The 17,879-nt window shown below is 42.0% G+C and overlaps 1 protein-coding gene across 1 annotated transcript in view; it reads right to left on the reverse strand.

The window, feature by feature from the left end:
• The window catches only part of LOC136013355 (amine oxidase [flavin-containing] A-like), a 39,986-nt gene extending 24,412 nt beyond the window's left edge, over positions 1-15,574 (reverse strand). The window contains exons 1-3 of the mRNA XM_065677111.1: positions 15,413-15,574; positions 3,737-3,831; positions 1,406-1,543 (exon numbers count right to left, since the gene is read on the reverse strand). Coding sequence (XP_065533183.1) covers positions 1,406-1,543; positions 3,737-3,831; positions 15,413-15,491 — 312 coding nt within the window. The 5' untranslated portion in view covers positions 15,492-15,574. The remainder of the gene's footprint in view (positions 1-1,405; positions 1,544-3,736; positions 3,832-15,412) is intronic.
• Between the last annotated feature and the right edge of the window lie 2,305 nt (positions 15,575-17,879).

Here is a 17,879-nt window from a genome sequence, read left to right on the forward strand (position 1 = left end):
GCTGTGTAGTTCGGTTCATACGCTGGAGGGAAGGGATGCCATCTAGGGGGACCTTGACATGCTTGTGAGGTGGGTTGATGCCAACCTCATGAAGTTTAACCATGACAAGTGCAAGGTCCTGCACCTGGGTCAGAGCAATCCCAAGCACAGCTACAGGTTGGGGAGAGAAGAGATTCAGAGCAGCCCTGCAGAGAAGGACTTAGGGGTGTTGCTCGATGAGAAAATTAATATGAGCGGGCTTCAGTGTGCGCTCGCAGCCCAGAATACCAACCATATCCTGGGCTGCATCAAAGGGAGCGTGACCAGCAGGTCAAAGGAGGTGATCCTGCCCCTCTACTCTGCTCTTGCGAGACCTCGCTTGAAGCATTGTGTGTAGTTCTGGTGTCCTCAACATAAAAAGGACATGGAACTGTTGGAACAAGTCCAGAGGAGGGCCACAAGGATGATCAGGGGACTGGAGCACCTCCCGTATGAAGATAGGCTGAGAAAGTTGGGGCTGTTCAGCCTGGAGAAGAGAAGGCTGCGTGGGGACCTCATAGCAGCCTTCCAGTATCTGAAGGGGGCCTATAGGGATGCTGGGGAGGGACTCTTCATTAGGGACTGCAGTGGCAGGTCAAGGGGTAATGGGTTAAAACTTAAACAGGGGAAGTTTAGATTGGATATAAGGAAGAAGTTCTTTCCTGTTAGGGTGCTGAGGCATTGGAATGGGTTGCCTAAGGAGGTTGTGAATGTTCCATCCCTGGCAGTGTTCAAGGCCAGGTTGGATGAAGCCTTGGGTGACATGGTTTAGTGTGAGGTGTCCCTGCCCATGGCAAGGGGGTTGGAACTAGATGATCTTAAGGTCCTTTCCAGCCCTAACTATTCTATGATTCTATGTCCAGCTTCCAGACATCCATTTGTAAGTAAGGCAAATCACATGCTACAGGTCTGGGAGGCATCTTACGTGAATCTAGTTACATAAGTGGGGCAAAAATGTTATACTTACTCCCATACTAGTCTCATAATAACGTTGTCTAGTATTATCATTCAATAGTATCCAACAGTTTTAAATTTTTTTCTTATTTAAATTTAACCTTTATTTCAGAATAAACATTTTATGCAAATTCCACAAAAAAATTCTTCAGAGGATATGTTTAGACGATATGATTCAAAGACAATCAGGTGCCAAATGTATCCCAAATTTTTTAACTGCTGTCAGTCCCACTTTTTTTTGAACACTTTACAAAAGAAAACAAGAACCACTGGTCACACTCTCAGTAAGTTAAAATAGAATAACAACACTTCAGACAGGTGCTTATTGGATACTAAAATTGAGCTGTAAATGAAACACTCTCAATGACTGTCAGAAATTTCCCAAGCTCAGTGGTACCTTTAGGTACCTCAACATGAAAAATGCAATACTTGCCCCCTTATAATGGATCATATTGCCATCGAATTTCACTTTGTATGTCTCAATACCCAGCTCTTTTGCCAGTCGGAGAATCCGGTTTTGGGTAGGTCCCACATATGCTCCACCAACATCTACGTAATTAACTTGATTGTTCTGTTAAAAGAAAGAATCCAGGAATCAGAAGCTGCACAGAATGCTCCTCAACACAAATGTAGAAGTAGAAAGAATAATTCCATACTGATTAGCACTGCAACTACATGCATATGTAATTACAGACACGCAGAAATCAGTGTCTTCACTCTGTCACACGCATATGTGCAATTTGGTTTAACTCCTGTTTAAATTCCCCTGTAGTTTTTAATATTGTCTTTTAAGTCTCACAAAAGATATGAGAATCTGAAGAAATATCCAACCAAAACATCATGAACCATTTATTGTTGAAACCACTTCCAGCACCAAGACTTGTTTTCTCTGTAGATAACTGCTTAGACTTAATGCAGTGGATGCTGAGCACTGCACTGCAGTATTCATGGAGAGTAATCTTCTTTCCAGTACTGCACACCTTGGCTCCAGCCTGGTGTGCTCTGGCTAGCAGCTCCCAGCAATGCTTGCCACCAAAGGTGCTCCATGTATCCCTCAGACCAGCATTATGCTCACTTGGGAAGCAGAAAGAAAGCCAAAGGTTTCAGGAACGAATACTATTACAAGCAGGCTGATTTTCCAAGATAGTAACTCTTTTTAACACTGTTTATAGTGAGCATTTTAAGCTAGGCATTCTCAGTGTCACAGAAGAATGGTGTTTATGCGTCATGTTTCATGCACAATGATTTCTGCTGAAACACCACTGTTTATCTCTGGTTCCCTAGGAACGGCATCTGACATATTTTAAACTTCCCTCACTTTCAGGGTGGGAAGCAGAAGTAATATCTGTATTACACTACCCTGTGCCACAGGTGGCTCCTTATTTCTCTCATTTTCTTTTTAATGGCAGCTAAAACGTGGTCCATTTTTAGAAGCAGGAGTGTTATTTCAGATAATTTAACTGTGTTAAAATGTATGCCTGAGCTGTAATGATGTTTGGCTCTGCTCAGGCTGCTTCTTATAGGACTCTTAGTTACCATGTCTGTTACAGTATGCAAAAGGAGATGGGAATGACAGGAGAAATGCTTTGATACTCATGGTCTCAAGATGATAGTTTTCCTCCGTAATGTTAAATACAGAGCAGATCCTGCCATGGACAAAGGGTATGGACTATGTGGGTGGAATTCAATTACCTTAATACGGATGTTTAACACAATTCTAGACAGCCCAAGGTACCCAAGCTGAGCAAGGCCAACAGATTTGTCTTATGACACATGGAAGACCTGCAGCTGGATGCCAGGCAAGGTATCCTAGGGCAGCTAAAATGGTACTACATGCTTCTGGTTAGGTACCCAAGTCCCATTCCATGGCTCTCAGAGTTGCTTCCAGTCCAGTCTTAAAGCACCTCCTGTCAAGAGAAGCCTGCTGGCATGTATTGCAGTGCAACCTCTTGAAACAGCTCTATTACTTGACAGAAGTGATGGCAATTTGGTACACTTGTCTGCTTTGGGAACTCATACTCCCTTTTTTCCCCCTGGCAAAAGTCAAACCCAACAGAATCACAGAATGGTTGAGGCCAGAAGGGACCTCAGGAGGTCATCTGGTCCAGCCCCTCCTGTTCTGGTAAGATCTCCTAATGCGCGCTGCCCAGGACTGCACCCAGACAGCTTTTGAATATCTCCCTGCTCTCTCAGCCTTTCCTCATCGGAAAGAAGCTACAGTCCCCTCATCATCCAGATCATCAATGAAAATGCTGAACAGGACTGGACCCAGTATTGACCCTTGGGGTACATCACAAGTTACCGGCCTCCAACTAGACTTAGTACCACAGATCACCATCCTGTGGAAAAGGCTGTTCAGCCAGTTTTCAGTCATCTCACTGGCTGCTCAAACAGTACATATTTCATCAGCTTGCTATGAGGATCTTACAGGAGACAGTGTTGAATTACTGAAGTCCTAGTAGATGATACCCACTGTTTTCTCCTCATCTACAAAGCCAATTGCTTTATGATAGAAGGTTGTCGGGTTGGTCAAGCATGACTTCCTCTTGGTGAATTCGTGCTGACTGATGACTTTCTAGTCCTACATGTGCCTGGAAATGGTGCCCAGGATTAGTTGCTCTATCACTTTTGCACGGACTGAGTTCAGGCTGACTGGCCTGTAATTCCCTGGTTCCTCCTTCTTGCTCTTCTGGAAGACAGGAGTGACATTTGCCACACAGTAGATCAGCACAAGTGAGAGTCCAGCATCTCATGAAGCACTTACCCTAATAGTGAATGTCCTTCCTCCAACTCTATCCCGGGCCTCAAGGACCACCACGTTGACCCCAGACTCAGACAGCAACTTGGCAGCCGATAAACCTACCAGAAAAAGACAAAGTGCTTTAAAGCAAGGGTCAAAAACTGAACCAAAGCTTCAAGGTCAGAGATTTCCATACTGTTTTCAAAAATTCCTGAGAGAAGTCAGAAACTTTGCATGTCATAACACAGAAATCATGTGGCTGCTGCTTAGTTGCATGTTATAAGCATATCCATAAGTAGCATTCACAGACTGAAGTTTTCCTCCTTCCAGTTAGTATTTTGGCATTTAAAAACCAGTAAAATCTCAGTTATTAAGAGACAAAAATGCTACTCTTCGTTTGCACAGTACCTAGAAAGGCAGAAACCTGCTTGTGGGGCTTGGAGTGCCATAGAGATAGAAATAATAATACACTAACTAGGCATGCTACAGCAAGGTAGGCTTCCAACTTCTCTCATTCATCAACTCCCCATTCTACTGCTATCCACTGTCCTCATTCACATGCAGGAAGAAAGACTGCTTCACTGTCAAGATTAATTTTAAGCAATGGAGTTTGACCATGGCAATCAAACACAGATACTTTATAAAAGGAATTATGGTCACAGCAAAAATCATCTAATTATGGGACTTTGTGATGGAGGCAGTACAGACAACTGAAAATTCAAGAGGACAGGATTCCTCTTTGCTTTTGACAAATGTGAGCTGAAATTGTAAAAAGCAATTATGAGTTTGTGAAATCAGATTATCCCGCTGCCCTGCAGGCCAATTTAGCACTGAGGCATATCTTCTTTGGAGTCGTTTCCCCCCCTTAAGTATACGAAAGCCAGCCGTATTGATCAGAGCTTCGAAGATAGCCCGCAGTAAAGAATAATAATATTATATTCATGTTTATTACACTACCTCAAAATGTGATTAAAAGTAACTGCTCATGAGCCAACAAAGAATGCATGTCTGAAAAGACCAGAGGAGAGAAACTGTTCTGGGTAGCATTAAGTGTATCTGTTTATTCTGAGAACAATACAGAAAACCCCAGAAACTTCTGTGCACATAATCTTTTAATGAGGAAGTGGAACACCATTCACTGGAAACCAGAACTGAGGAAGTTCAAATGGCTTACATTGACAAAAATCATATATACGATTTCCATTCTCATCTAAAAGTAAATTTACATCCTCGCACTACATTCTTTCAATTGCTACAGCAGCAGAAGTATACTTGATTTTTCTATTTATTTAGTTTTCTAATTTTCAAAAATGCAAGAAATTTTTCAGTGGAGTGAACATCTTCTAAATTAATCACATTTATTTCAGCAGTATTTGATCATTTTTTTCCTGCATGAAAGTCTATAGAGAGCATTTAACTTTTTTATTTATTTATATTGAATTCTTCGATACTTTTGTGATGGTGTTCTATTCTTCCTCAGCATAAGCATAGAAGACACAAGTCTATAATGCTGGGAATACAAACTGAAGTATTTTCTTATGAATATTTTTTTTGTAAGAAAGTCTATCATAGATGTATAAGTCTTGAAAAAATGGACAGTGCATTCATGTGTTATCCTATCCTGCATGAAGCAAACAAAAATCTGGCCTAGGTATGAAAAAAAGCCCCACAACTGTTGTATGCAAATACTTAGTGCCTAAGACCATCATTCCATGCTGTATATGACAGCTATATTCATGCCATAGCTGTGTAGGAAGAATAGTGGTTGCACTGGACTGGGTTGGAAGCTAAGTTTGCTACTGGTTTCTAGCTTAATTAGATGATATGTCCAAATAAAGAAGGACTGTTGAAGGATGAAGGACATGTGGCAGTAAGACCAAGGTTCTCTAACCTGTTTGCTTGTTAAACCGTAATTCTTGCACTCCCACCTTACAGGTTTTTTGTTTCATTATTGTTTACCAAGTGTCACCTTAGACGCTGATCAGAAGAAAAAAAAGTCTTGAGAGATACACAGAGTGGGAATGGGCAAGAGATACGCTGGGACAGCAATGGCTTACTGGCAACTGCCAGAGGGCCCAAATCACAAATCAAAACAGTGCAAAGTATGTTGATTAAAGAGTGTTACTATGTATTTATTTCTTTAAACCATGGAAACAATTTTCTTTGAAAATGGAAGACTAGAATCAACACCCACACATGGGGTATTACTATGTAGCTGCCTACGGAATCCAACTCTTTAGCTTCATTGTGGTTTGGCCGAAGGGCACCAGATACAGCATCACAACAATCATGAAGCCTACATGCTTTTGACACACAATTAGCCTCTGAATAGATTGCATATTTTCCCTTTATCTTCTGAATAACTTGAATTTTCAAGACTTTTGTTGCTATTCCAGTATCTTCTGCAGGACTGGATGCCAGAGAGTGACCATTTATTTCTGTTTGATTGATCGGGAGAGAATGAGAGAGAGGAAGAAATAAGACCTTCTCTTTTCCAGATGCTTGCCCCACCTCTGCCTGCTCAGCTTCCCTTGGGCCACACAGATGTAGTCTTCACCTCCTCTCCAACATCTCCATTACTTCCCCAGAGGACATTGCATGCCTTGAAGGAGCTGACAAGGGGGAGGGCAGGACCTTCACACCACAAGAGCCTCCTGCAACTTGAGCATTCCCCTAGAGCCATGGCCCTCCATCACACATGGGCTCTGACACCACAATGTCCTGGGATATTACGAATGTCCACAGTGCCCTGGGCAAAGCCACGCACTGGGTTGTGACCACTCAGGCTGCAGCCAGGGCTCAGGTGAGGTATTTTAAAAATCACCGGAGTATGCCTGTATGACTGCAGTATGGACATGCCTGTCACAACCAAGGCCACTGCTGTGCCCCATTGCCACCTCTACCTCCTCCAAGCAAACCACACCAAATCACTGGCTGCACTCCTTCCAGATATCACCCTATGAATTAGAAAGAAACTACTTGCCCCAGAAAGGTGAAAAAAACCTGCCAAAACCATGCCTCATTTGAAGTATCTGGCTGTAGAAAGTCACTTGTTATTAGATGAGAATAAACAAGGAGAGATGACTTATACATCCTCCACAAGGGTTTCTATGGCAATCTCACAACAAGCTCCCCCCCATCTGAAGACGCCATGTGGTAAAGCCCCGTTTCTATTGATTCTGCAGCACTATTAAGGACTCTGAATTGCTGCTGTCACCAGAGATCATACTGCTGCTATTTTCCTTTCAGAAAATTGTCATAATCCTGTCAAGCAAAGCAGTTTCAAGTGCATCAGAACACCAGATATACAGTTAAAAAATATATAAGTAAAAGCAAGTAAGATGAATTCAAACCAATCTGCAGACTACAAGACATATGCCATGGCTGAAACACAGAGGTGCTGAACAAAACTGGATTTTGCATGTAGCCTCATGGAAAATACAACGAAGCATGCCTCTACCCCATAGGAAAGAAAGGTTCAACTCTACATGTAGTGCACAAGACTGGGGCTTAAGAGACCTGAGTTTGATACCCAACCGAGCCCCATAATGTAGGAAATATTTGCCTATTTTGTATGGAAATGGTTATAAGGGTAGCATTTCTGAGAACAGTTCCAAGTTGCCTCAACACTGGAGTTGATACAGAGCATATGAACAGATAGAGGTTCTGTAGCACGAAGAGTGGGAGTTTTTAAAAATTACTTTGTTGGAAATGTGATAGTAATTCTACAGTGATAGCAGAGTAATTCTACTTTTCAAAATCTAGGCTCTGTAACTCTCAGCATCAAAATGATTTACTGATACCCCATGATGAGAAGCAAAAACCACCAGCACCTTTTCCAGAGACAGCATACTTCTTATGTAATGCATGCTGAACATTTCCAAGCCACAGAAGGGCAGTGGAGGGGCACCGACCTTTTAACCTTTCAGACTGAGGCCACTATGTATGCGCTGTATTGAGCACACCAAAACAAAGGCAGAAGTTAGCTGTTAATACTGGAAAGGTAAATTTCTGCTGGTTTTCTGGGCACACTGTTTGCCTGCTTGCTAGCTGCTCTGAAAAAGTGTGTTTGCTTTTCTGGATCCTCCATTGGGTTAAAAGTTTAAAAAAACCCAACCTAATACAACATTCCTTCATAATATCCTTGTTAAATCACCCTGCTACACAGGAGTGGGATAATTACGTTGTGTGAAAGACTACTAAGCCATTACTGTAGTGTTCTAACCTAGCAGGCTTTAATTGAGTACTGTACAGAAAAAAGCTTTCTAGAAAATCTCTGTGTTTTTCTGATCTTAAGCAGGGGAATAATTTTTAAACTTGTTCACATATTATGCTAATACACATCAGTAAAGTAAGACAATTGACAGTATATCCCTGTGAAAGTTCCACTGTAACAGCATGTTAATGTTGGGATTATTTTTATCATTTCACTGGTGAAAAACTTAACTTTTTCCAGATGCAAATGGGTAATTATATCTGCCAGTGCCCACCTTAGAATAAGGTCTCGTTATTCAGCTTGAAGTTTCTTTGCCAAGTAAACATAAACCTGTCAATAAGAGACGAAAACCTTTCTGCCATGACCCCAGGGTAATATCTCGCTTCCTCACCTCTTTTTTTACCTTGCTTGTGGTTTTTCTTCTGTTTTGTTCAGGTTTTGTTTGTTTATTTGTTTTGTTGTGCGCACCATTTTATGCAAATAAGTTTTACGATATAATTAAAATGTACTCATTTATATCAGGCTGACCAGAGAAATCACATATGGGCAGCGACATGCAGAAGGCTGAGAATGAAAGAACTGTTTTCTTTCACATACTAAGGATTTGAAGATTTAAAATTGCCATTGAAAATGAACAACAACAACAAAAAGATATTAAATTACAGCCCCTTAAATTTGCACAAACCAGTAGGAATACACATTAAGGTAGACTTATGATCCACAATTTCTTCTTCTATGTTGCCTAAATCCATAACATTACTAACTCTCTGTTTGTCACAAGTTGTATTTTGTCTTTCCACATGTTATTTCACAATCCTTGATGTAGAATACTTGATTCTGGGGCTAAGGTTGTATTCATTTATTTTGTCATTTTCAGGTAAATGTTTTTCACTTATTTTTCATCAATTCTTTCCTTCCCCTCAAGCAAAAATAATCCAGTTGATTCAGCAAAGATTTCAACCAGAAGAGAACAAATATTTTCTGTTACAGAGTACATTGTTCAACTGAGATCAGCCACTCTGACTGGTTTAAATGGCACTACTGTCTAAATGCTTTCATCGGATGCAAGCCATGTTCTGAACAGTACAAAGGCAGTTTCTCATGGCAAGTGTTAACAGAAACACAATAAGCAGGGACAGGGAATTATGTCCTGAGGATGAATCCACTCCTCCATACACACCCACTGGGATTTTCAAGTCCAAAGCCCATTGCAGTAAACGTCTCTTCGCCAGAATAATGCACTCCCCCTAAAGACAGAAGAAACTTAACTAATAAAAGCATGCAGTTAGAAATGCAACATCCTCCTTCCCCTTAAAATGAACACCACCAGGTAAGACGAAGATGGTTTAATACTATCTAGTTAATGGAAACATCTAATGTAACTACACATATTTTCTAACTACTGCTAATTGTTTTGCTCAGTAGGCAGAATAAATTCCTAATGGCTAAATGGTAATCTTCGGCTAGATAGGTATGCGAAAAAATGTTGCTGCTAAACTGCGGCCAGTGTCATTGACAGAAACATCAAGAACATAAGTATTCCCAGAAAAGACATAATGCCTGTTGCATCCTGTTCTTGCTATGCTAGGATATTGAGAGACCTGTTCTAATTGGATATTTATTTTGCTTAGTGGAGTAAATAACACTCTTAAGACTTCAGACCTACCTAGCTAACAGAAACACTCTTTCTGACCTTTCAATACCTTTCACCTAAGCTTGAGACATAATGCAAAATCTGCTCCTCAAGGACAAGCCATACGTTTCCAGTGCTCTCTCAAGAGCTCTAAATTTGCTAACCCATGAATCATGCTGGTGTACATTTTGGTCTTGCCAGAAAGAAACCTAACACATTCTTCATCCAGGGGCAGAACCTGCTGTGGCTACTCAAGTTACCTCCTGGGTTAGACAATGTTTAGAAATGATGCATTTACCATAGAAAACAACATGACAAATATTATGAAAGATTAAGAAAATAATAATATTTTTACATCTGGTTATATAATGAGCACATCACAACCATATTTTGACCAAAACTATGTATCTGGTACTAAGCATAACACAAAGGAAGGGGCGTCTTAACCAAAACCCATGCTCTACATCATAGGATTTTTTGTCTCTAGTAGCAAAACTTTAGAACACATTTTCAAGGAGGCAAATGGAAACTGATATTTCTGCTTATTTGCAACTATTGTATAGATTATCTGTGACACTTTATACAGGGCCCTGTTAGTTTTGTCCCTGCTGTAAACTTTTCTCATAATGACAGTCAGCTTCCTAGCAGTTCATGGGGAACCAAGAGCTCTGTGAAACATTTCTATTTATTTCTGCATCCCCAAAAATGTAGGAATTTCTGGTACTCAGTGACAACAATACCACTGATTACCAGCTTTCCTGTTAGATCCAGAAAGAAAACAGTAAGGAATCAGGCAGCCAGAGTCCAAGACAGGGCAGATGTAAAGAGACAAACACAGGATAGATTTTAGGAACAAGCTATTGCATTTCTACAGGTCAAATTCTGGGTAAATTTAGAAGTAACAATGAAAAAAAAAAAAGAAAAAAATTATAAAAAAAAAAGAAAAAAAAAACCAACAACCAACAAACCACAAGAAAAATCTACTGAAATCTAGTCCAGATTTGAACAGGTGAGACTGATTTTGTCTTCTACCAATAACTGTGTATTTGACAGTTTATCTGACACCACCACCCACTAGCAGCACAGCATGCTGTCAAAACAAACAAAGTGGTATACAACATAAGGTGTGCTGCCATTAGAGCAGCCATTATAGCAAGCAAGGAAAATCTGCATTTCCTCATTATTCGCTCTTTCACTCAGAGACCTCAGCCAATGTGTGGGTAGCTCAAGTGGTAAGGTTCTCAATCATCTCACATCCCATCAATCTCACATCATGCAACACATAGTGCCCTTCCTTGGAGAGAGAAAAAAAAAAAAAAGCCTTAATAGGGTGTCATACTGTTTATTTCAGCATAAAGACTAATTGCTACTATTTTTACATCCCAGCTTCTCCTACAGTTTGTGGCCTTTGGACTCCTTAAGTGCAACAGAAAACAGTGCTGTTTCCTGCATGTGGCTGGCGAATCTAAGCATTGTTTTGTTGAGCCGTGAGATCTCCTTGCTTCTAACCAAGAGCAAATGTGGTTTTATGTGGAAATGAGAACTGTCCATATCAAAGAATTATAATCTTCAGCATAAGTTTCAGTGATGACTGTGTTTCCCTTGTGCTTTGTGCTTGTAACATGATGTGCTGAAATATCTTCCGAGAGGTATTTGTATGTAAGTTTTCTTGGGCTTGTCTGCTTCTGGACATTGTTCTCCATTTGTAATATGTCTCTGTTTTGCATTATGTAGACAAACATCCTTAATGTCCCTTGCTTTCTTTTGATAAACGTGGCTCCCAGTGTCCAAAATTCATGTGTAAGGTGAGGCTGGCACACAAATATAGCCCAGACTTTCCACTGAAACAAATTAGGATATTTTGCTTACACTCTATTTTTGCAAGATTTTGAATTATTTAAGACAGAATTTTCAGGGTCAGGCTGATTCCTTTTTGCTGGAAAATCTCAGTCAAAATGGGCTATTTCTAAACCTTCATGAAACAAACATTTTTTGATTTTGAAAACTCATGTCTTTATTTTATTCCTATTTTGGAAGTTCTAGCAGCAACTTAAAAATTGGCAAGGAGATAGCCTTTGAGTCATCATAGCACATTTTGTTATCTATGTGAAAATATGCTGCAATAGGGTCAGTTACAAAGTTGTAAGGAATTGCAGGTCACATACAGGCAGCAGCCACTTCCTAGATCTGAAAAGCTGAAATATCTGAAGTTTATGTCAAACTCTCTGAGCACTTAACGCTGACCAGTCATTAACAATCAATCCCTGAGGAGTGACTGAGCGTCCTGGGCCTTGTAACTGATTTCATATCTCAGAGCTTTGGTGCATACTGCATCCTAGGGCTATGGAGCCAAAATGTAAATCTCCCTGTAATCATGGCCTTAGCTTCAGTTGCAGGCAACAGCTGAGGTGTGGACAATGTGTCAGAAGAAGTATAGCAGTGATCTGCTGCATAAAAGGGACAACTTCTGAAAGCCATCCATACAGTAGTCAACACAGAGGATGACGATGTCCTAGTCCTCAATTAGTGTAGCCACTTAACCCAAGCAGCAGAGGATTCTCCGATGGGATGTTAGGGTTATGATCCTGCTGATTAAGCAGACACACACCCATGGCACACCATGCGCTGTCAGCTTGCCGTGTTTAACAAATGAGGGAATTTAATAGCCTAAACCAACAGGTACAAGCAAAAGGTCAAAATCAATCCAAACCAGAACACCCTCTTCAGCTCAGCAGAAAACCCTACAGGTAGAAAATGGGAGAAATATTCAAGGCATAAAATTAAGAGCTCCCTGTGGGTATGGGGAAAGTCTTAAAATTCAAGCTTCAGTTTATTTCATATGCCACTGTTTAAAATATTATAATTAATATTAACTGTATTACAGGGGACATTATCCATTACAAATGATACAAACATGTGACTGGGGCCTTTCCTGGCCATGATCCACATTTTCAGCATGTGTACCCATGTGAAAAGAGGAATTGAACTCTGCAGCCCCGTCTCTGAAGGGGCCCAAATGCACTTGCTAATGAAGCGTGGGCTGTTTGAACGTGATTCCATGGAGTACAGCAGGAAAATATCAGCAGTAGGGTCAAGCAGAAATGAGCTCTTCTTCCAAGGGCTTCCCCACTCTGAAACACACTTTGCAGAAGCTTCCTCCACCCCTAGAGTGCAGCTTCCTACAGGCAGACTCGATTCTGTGTCCCTATGAATGACAGATGTGTGCATACAGAGGAGAGGAGCACAGATGAGAAGAGTGTGTTAGTTTGTACAGAACTTTGCTCTCAAGAGCATGCTTCACGTTGAGGAGTAGATAATTCTAGAGTTGCCAGTCATGATCTGAGCTTTATTTTACAAGTATTGTACAACTGTTTTTTAAAGCAACAATCTCACTGCTGGGAAGCTCACACTTACTGTATTAACAAGCACCTTGTTTATACCCGATGCATATTTCATCTATTTCTAGTGAATAACTAGTTCATCCCAAAGTTTTCCATCCTTTCTTGCAAACATCAGGTCATGAGTATTGAAAATGCAGTAGAAGGAGAAAAGATAAGACAACTTAGCAGATAAGACAACTTCAGATAGATCTTCAGAGAAATAAGCAGCAGCAAGTCAAGACTGGAGTCAGAGACATGTTAAGGGGAAGCCCTGTCCATACTGGAGCATGGTTTTTATCTCACCAGCACCAAAGTTCTGGATGCAGATTACATTTTTTAAGATCAGAAAGCAGTGCTGTCTAACCTCTTACAGAGCTGAGGTGTAGGTGCATTGGTACAGGAACAGTGGGGACAGAGAAGCTGTGTAAAAAGCAAAACAAACCAGGAGCTGATAGGAATTATAGTGCCCAGCTGTGAACGGTATTATATATTGAAGATAGATTAATTATGAAATAAGGCATTTATAGTCCATTTTTCTAAGACTGTTTTCTTCAAATGATGCCAGTTGTAATTCAGAATAGGCAAACACCAATTTTTCTGCTACTGGAGTGACATAAGGGTTTCCACTGGTAAGAAAAATGTTCCTGTACCCCAAGAGTGCTATGACATGTTTATTTGTCTTCCTAATGCCACTGACAAGTTTTCAGAGACTGCAACGCCTTGGAATTTCCTGGCTGGCTCCATTTCAGACTCCACACCAGGCTTTAGTCCAAGGCATAACTATTCTGAAGAAATTTACTTATTCTTGTACTAGTGAAGCAAGATACCACTTAGAAATGCTTGATGTGTTTTCCAAATCACTGCTACAGTTTGAAAGCTGGGGAAGCAAGAGAAAAAGAGCTTTTCAGAACCCTAAAAACCACATTAAGTTCAAACCACCACCAGCTGCACATAGTACAGGGTGATAGGTCATAGTACAGGGCCTATAGGGATGCTGCGGAGGGACTCTTCGTCAGGGACTGTAGTGACAGGACAAGGGGTAACGGGTTAAAACTTAAACAGGGGAAGTTTAGATTGGATATAAGGAGGAAATTCTTTCCTGTTAGGGTGGTGAGGCGCTGGAATGGGTTGCCCAGGGAGGTTGTGAGTGCTCCATCCCTGGCAGTGTTCAAGGCCAGGTTGGGTGAAGCCTTGGGTGGGATGGTTTAATGTGAGGTGTCCCTGCCTGTGGCATGGGGGCTGGAACTAGATGATCTTGAGGTCCTTTCCAACCCTAACTATTCTATTCTATAATTTCCTAAGGATACTCTGTCTGTTACGTGAACCTTAAGCATGAAGACCCAATGACTCATGATAGCAGAAAAATACCCAGGCATTTGATAAAAGAAAAAATGCAAGCAAAACTATGTCCAAGCTCTTTCTTTCTACAGATTTTTAAATAACTACATTGACACAAAAAATAATTAATATCATTTTAGCAAATTATATAATGTAATTAAGTAAACTGTTTGCTGGTTTATGCATTAATTCACTGTAGATTAAAGAAAGGAAATCCACCAACTCCTCCTCAATTCTAATAAAAGCTCATTTTACCTATAGCTGTAATGGTTGTAGTATCACTGAAGTGACATAACTCACTGTTATCATTAGTGAAGTAAAGACTCCCTGAAAACTGAATCCTGGTCAAAGCTGTTAACACAGTATTTATGCAACTGACAAATGAAACAGATTTTCTCCGTCATAGCACCATTCTCATTCTAGGCGCAGTTAAGTGCCATAAGAATAATTATTTCTGGGGGAGGGGGGCTTGAGGGGGTGTTAAGCATGAGAATCAGCAGTCACAATGTACCTTGCCAGGGTTAAAGTAGATCTGAAGAGTGTTTGGAGAAGTATTTCCTAGCAAAGTGTGAAGAGTCCATTGCACTGGGAGAATTTAGCTGGCTGTAGTCCAGCTCTCGTCACAGTAACAAACCCTAAAGTGCTTTTACAGCTATTCCAGATGTCCTTCGGCAGCATTTATCAAAGCAATACAGCTGCCAGTGCTGCAAGAGCAACCTAAAACCCCACAATTTCAAAACACCATCTTCCTCGGGATGCAGAAGTCCCAGCCTGTATCCTTGCGTTCTCCTGACATTATAAAGTCAGTTTTCCTACAGACTCTCTTCTGGCGAGCGCGAAGTACAAACCAGCGCAGGCAGCAGTAAACACTTGATAAAACAACAACCGGGATATTTTTTTCCCTTTGTTTAATGTTTTTATTTCCCCAAGTGCAGCTGACGCCCCTGGGGACCTGACACCCTCTGTAATCATCGCCTGAGCCTTAAAGCCAGCCGTGGGAATGAGCCACCCCCTGCCCCACCGCTCCCCGGCCCCGCGCCGTCCAGCCGAGATCGGCCCGACCCCGAGCGCTGGAGTGATGCCCCGAGGAAGGCCGGAGGATGCCCGGGGACGGCGCCGCCCCCCGAACCTACCTGAGATGCCGCCCCCGACCACGACCACGTCGTATCTCCCGGCCATGTCGCTGCGCACAGTCCTCGCCCCGGTCTCCATGCTGCCCTTCCGCGGCGGCAGCAAAAGCTCCGACCCGCCTGTAGCGGGTGGACGGCACCGCGCCGTCCCGCCCGCCCCGGCCCCGCCCCTGGGCGGTAACCAGAGGCACCTCCACCAATGGGATCTGGTCGGGTCGGAGGGTGGAGGGGGGTCGGGGTGGGGGAGTAACCCTTAGCCACGCCTCTCCGGTGCTCCCGACTCGCCCGGCACAGCCCAGCCTGACGGGGCGGTGTGAGACCCCTGCGGAGGCGGAGGGCAGCTGGACGCTGCGTCCGAGTGCATGTTGTGTGTGGGCCCTGCTCGGTACCGGTCTGCCATGGGTCCACGAGAAGGTGACAGGATGTAGATGGGTGACAAAAGATGCCTGTTGCGGGATGCGGCAGACGTAGCAGCCTGCACTCACGAACCCTTGTTTATTTACTGAGATTTATAAAACATGCTAGCAGTGAGTGCGCGAGAGGAGCAGAACCATGGAGCTAGTGTGTCAATGGCTACAGCTATATACAAGCTCCACCTTGCACTAGAATCAAGTTTCATTCTGTCCATGACCTGGGGAATGAAGGGTTAACATTTGCATGACAGTATCTTCCCAAAGATGATGCCTGAAATAATAACTGGTTGTCAAACACCAATTTTATTTGCACTTACTACTATTACTGCTGTGAAATACATGAAATATATAAAGCTACACTCCAGGTTTGAAGATCTAAGGCCTTGATAGAATCATAAAATGATTTGGGTTCGAAGGAACATTTAAGATCACCTGGTTCCAATGTCCTGCCATGAACAGGGGACACCTTCCACTAGACCATGTTGTTCAATACATGGTGTATATGGTGGTTCTGACTTTTCTTCCTTTTTCATGCATTTTACAGCTCATACAGTTTTTATTGCCAAAGTGTAAATGTCATCTCTGTGAAGCTAAGCAGAAAAAATAGAGAGCCTGTCCATCCCCTTCCAAGTAAGCACAGAAGACCTTTACAATTTACACAGTTGCAGAAAATCCTAATGCCACTTCATGTTAAATATTGATACAAGTTCTGAGAGTTGCCCAATTCTGCAATCATATTCCATACCTGGCTGTGACCAAAGGAGAGAATGAGCACAATACTTCACAGGCAGGGGCTTCAGAAATGCCTTGGCTTTCTTACAGTGGGAAAAATTAGGGCTTCTGGTGTATGATAATTGTGACAAATGAGCAAGGGTCACTGGAGTGGGTCCAGAGGAAGGCCACAGATACTATCAGAAGGATGGAGCACCTCCCCTATGAGGACAGGCTGAGAGCTGGGGTTGTTCAGCCTGGAAAATAGAATGCTCCAAGGAGACCTTATTGCAGTGTTCCAGTACTTAAAGGGGGCTTATAAGAAAGATGAGGAGAGACTTTTTAATAGGGTCAGTAGTGACAGGACAAGGATTAATGTTTTTAAACTAAAAGAGGGCATGTTCAGACTACATGTAAGGAAGATTATTTTTTTCTTTTGGATGAGGTGGTGAAATACTGGAACAGATTGACCAGACAGGTGGTAGATTTCCCATCCTTGGAAGTGTTCAGGGTCGGGTTGGATGGGGCTTTGGTCATCCTGATCTAGTGGAAGGTGTCCCTGCTCACTGCAGGGAAGTTGAGCTAGATGACCTTTAAAGGTCCCTTCCAACCCAACCCATTCTATCAATCTAGGACAGCAGCGACTGAATGTAGAAACATCTATGAAATCACTAAGCAACAGTATGAGAGCCAGAATAATCAATCTTCCTCCAAAAACAAGCAGGTACTTTATGAAGTAAGGTACGTGTGCAGTGCTAATTAAGTGTGTTGTGCTAGCGCAGACACACAAGTGCCAGGTGCTATAGCAAATAAAAAGAACAAGGTCCTTACTGCTCTGAGAGATTGTCTGCTGACACAGAGGCTCATTATCACTGAGACTGCTGCTGTTTGCACGCTAAAGTGAGCAAAAAGGGGCCACTCCAAGACTGTGAGAGGGATATGTATTCTGAAGCAGAAAATGTAATGTACCAACTGCTGTTTGTGCTTATTTGGCATAAAAAAAGTCTTTGCTTCTGGAAGCTGGTAAGGATACCTGCTCCCACAGCTCGGCTGGCCCCAGTGAGCAGGTCACAGGGAATCTGATGAATAAAAAGCTTCACCAAGGGGCACCTCTCTGTCCTGGGTTCAGCTGTAACATTTAAAGGTTACAATATAAATGTTACGTTATATGTAACAATATAATGTTACAATGAATGTTACAAATGATACAATAAATGTTACAAATGTTACAAAAATGTTACAATGTAAATGTTACAAAATAAAGTTGTTATTTTTCTCCTTAGCAGCTGGTGCAGTGCTGTGTTTTTGCCTTTAGTCTGAGAACAATGCTTATACCATGACACTCC

Source organism: Lathamus discolor, chromosome 4 (assembly GCF_037157495.1).
Source record: "Lathamus discolor isolate bLatDis1 chromosome 4, bLatDis1.hap1, whole genome shotgun sequence".
NCBI classification, from domain to species: Eukaryota; Metazoa; Chordata; class Aves; order Psittaciformes; family Psittacidae; genus Lathamus; species Lathamus discolor.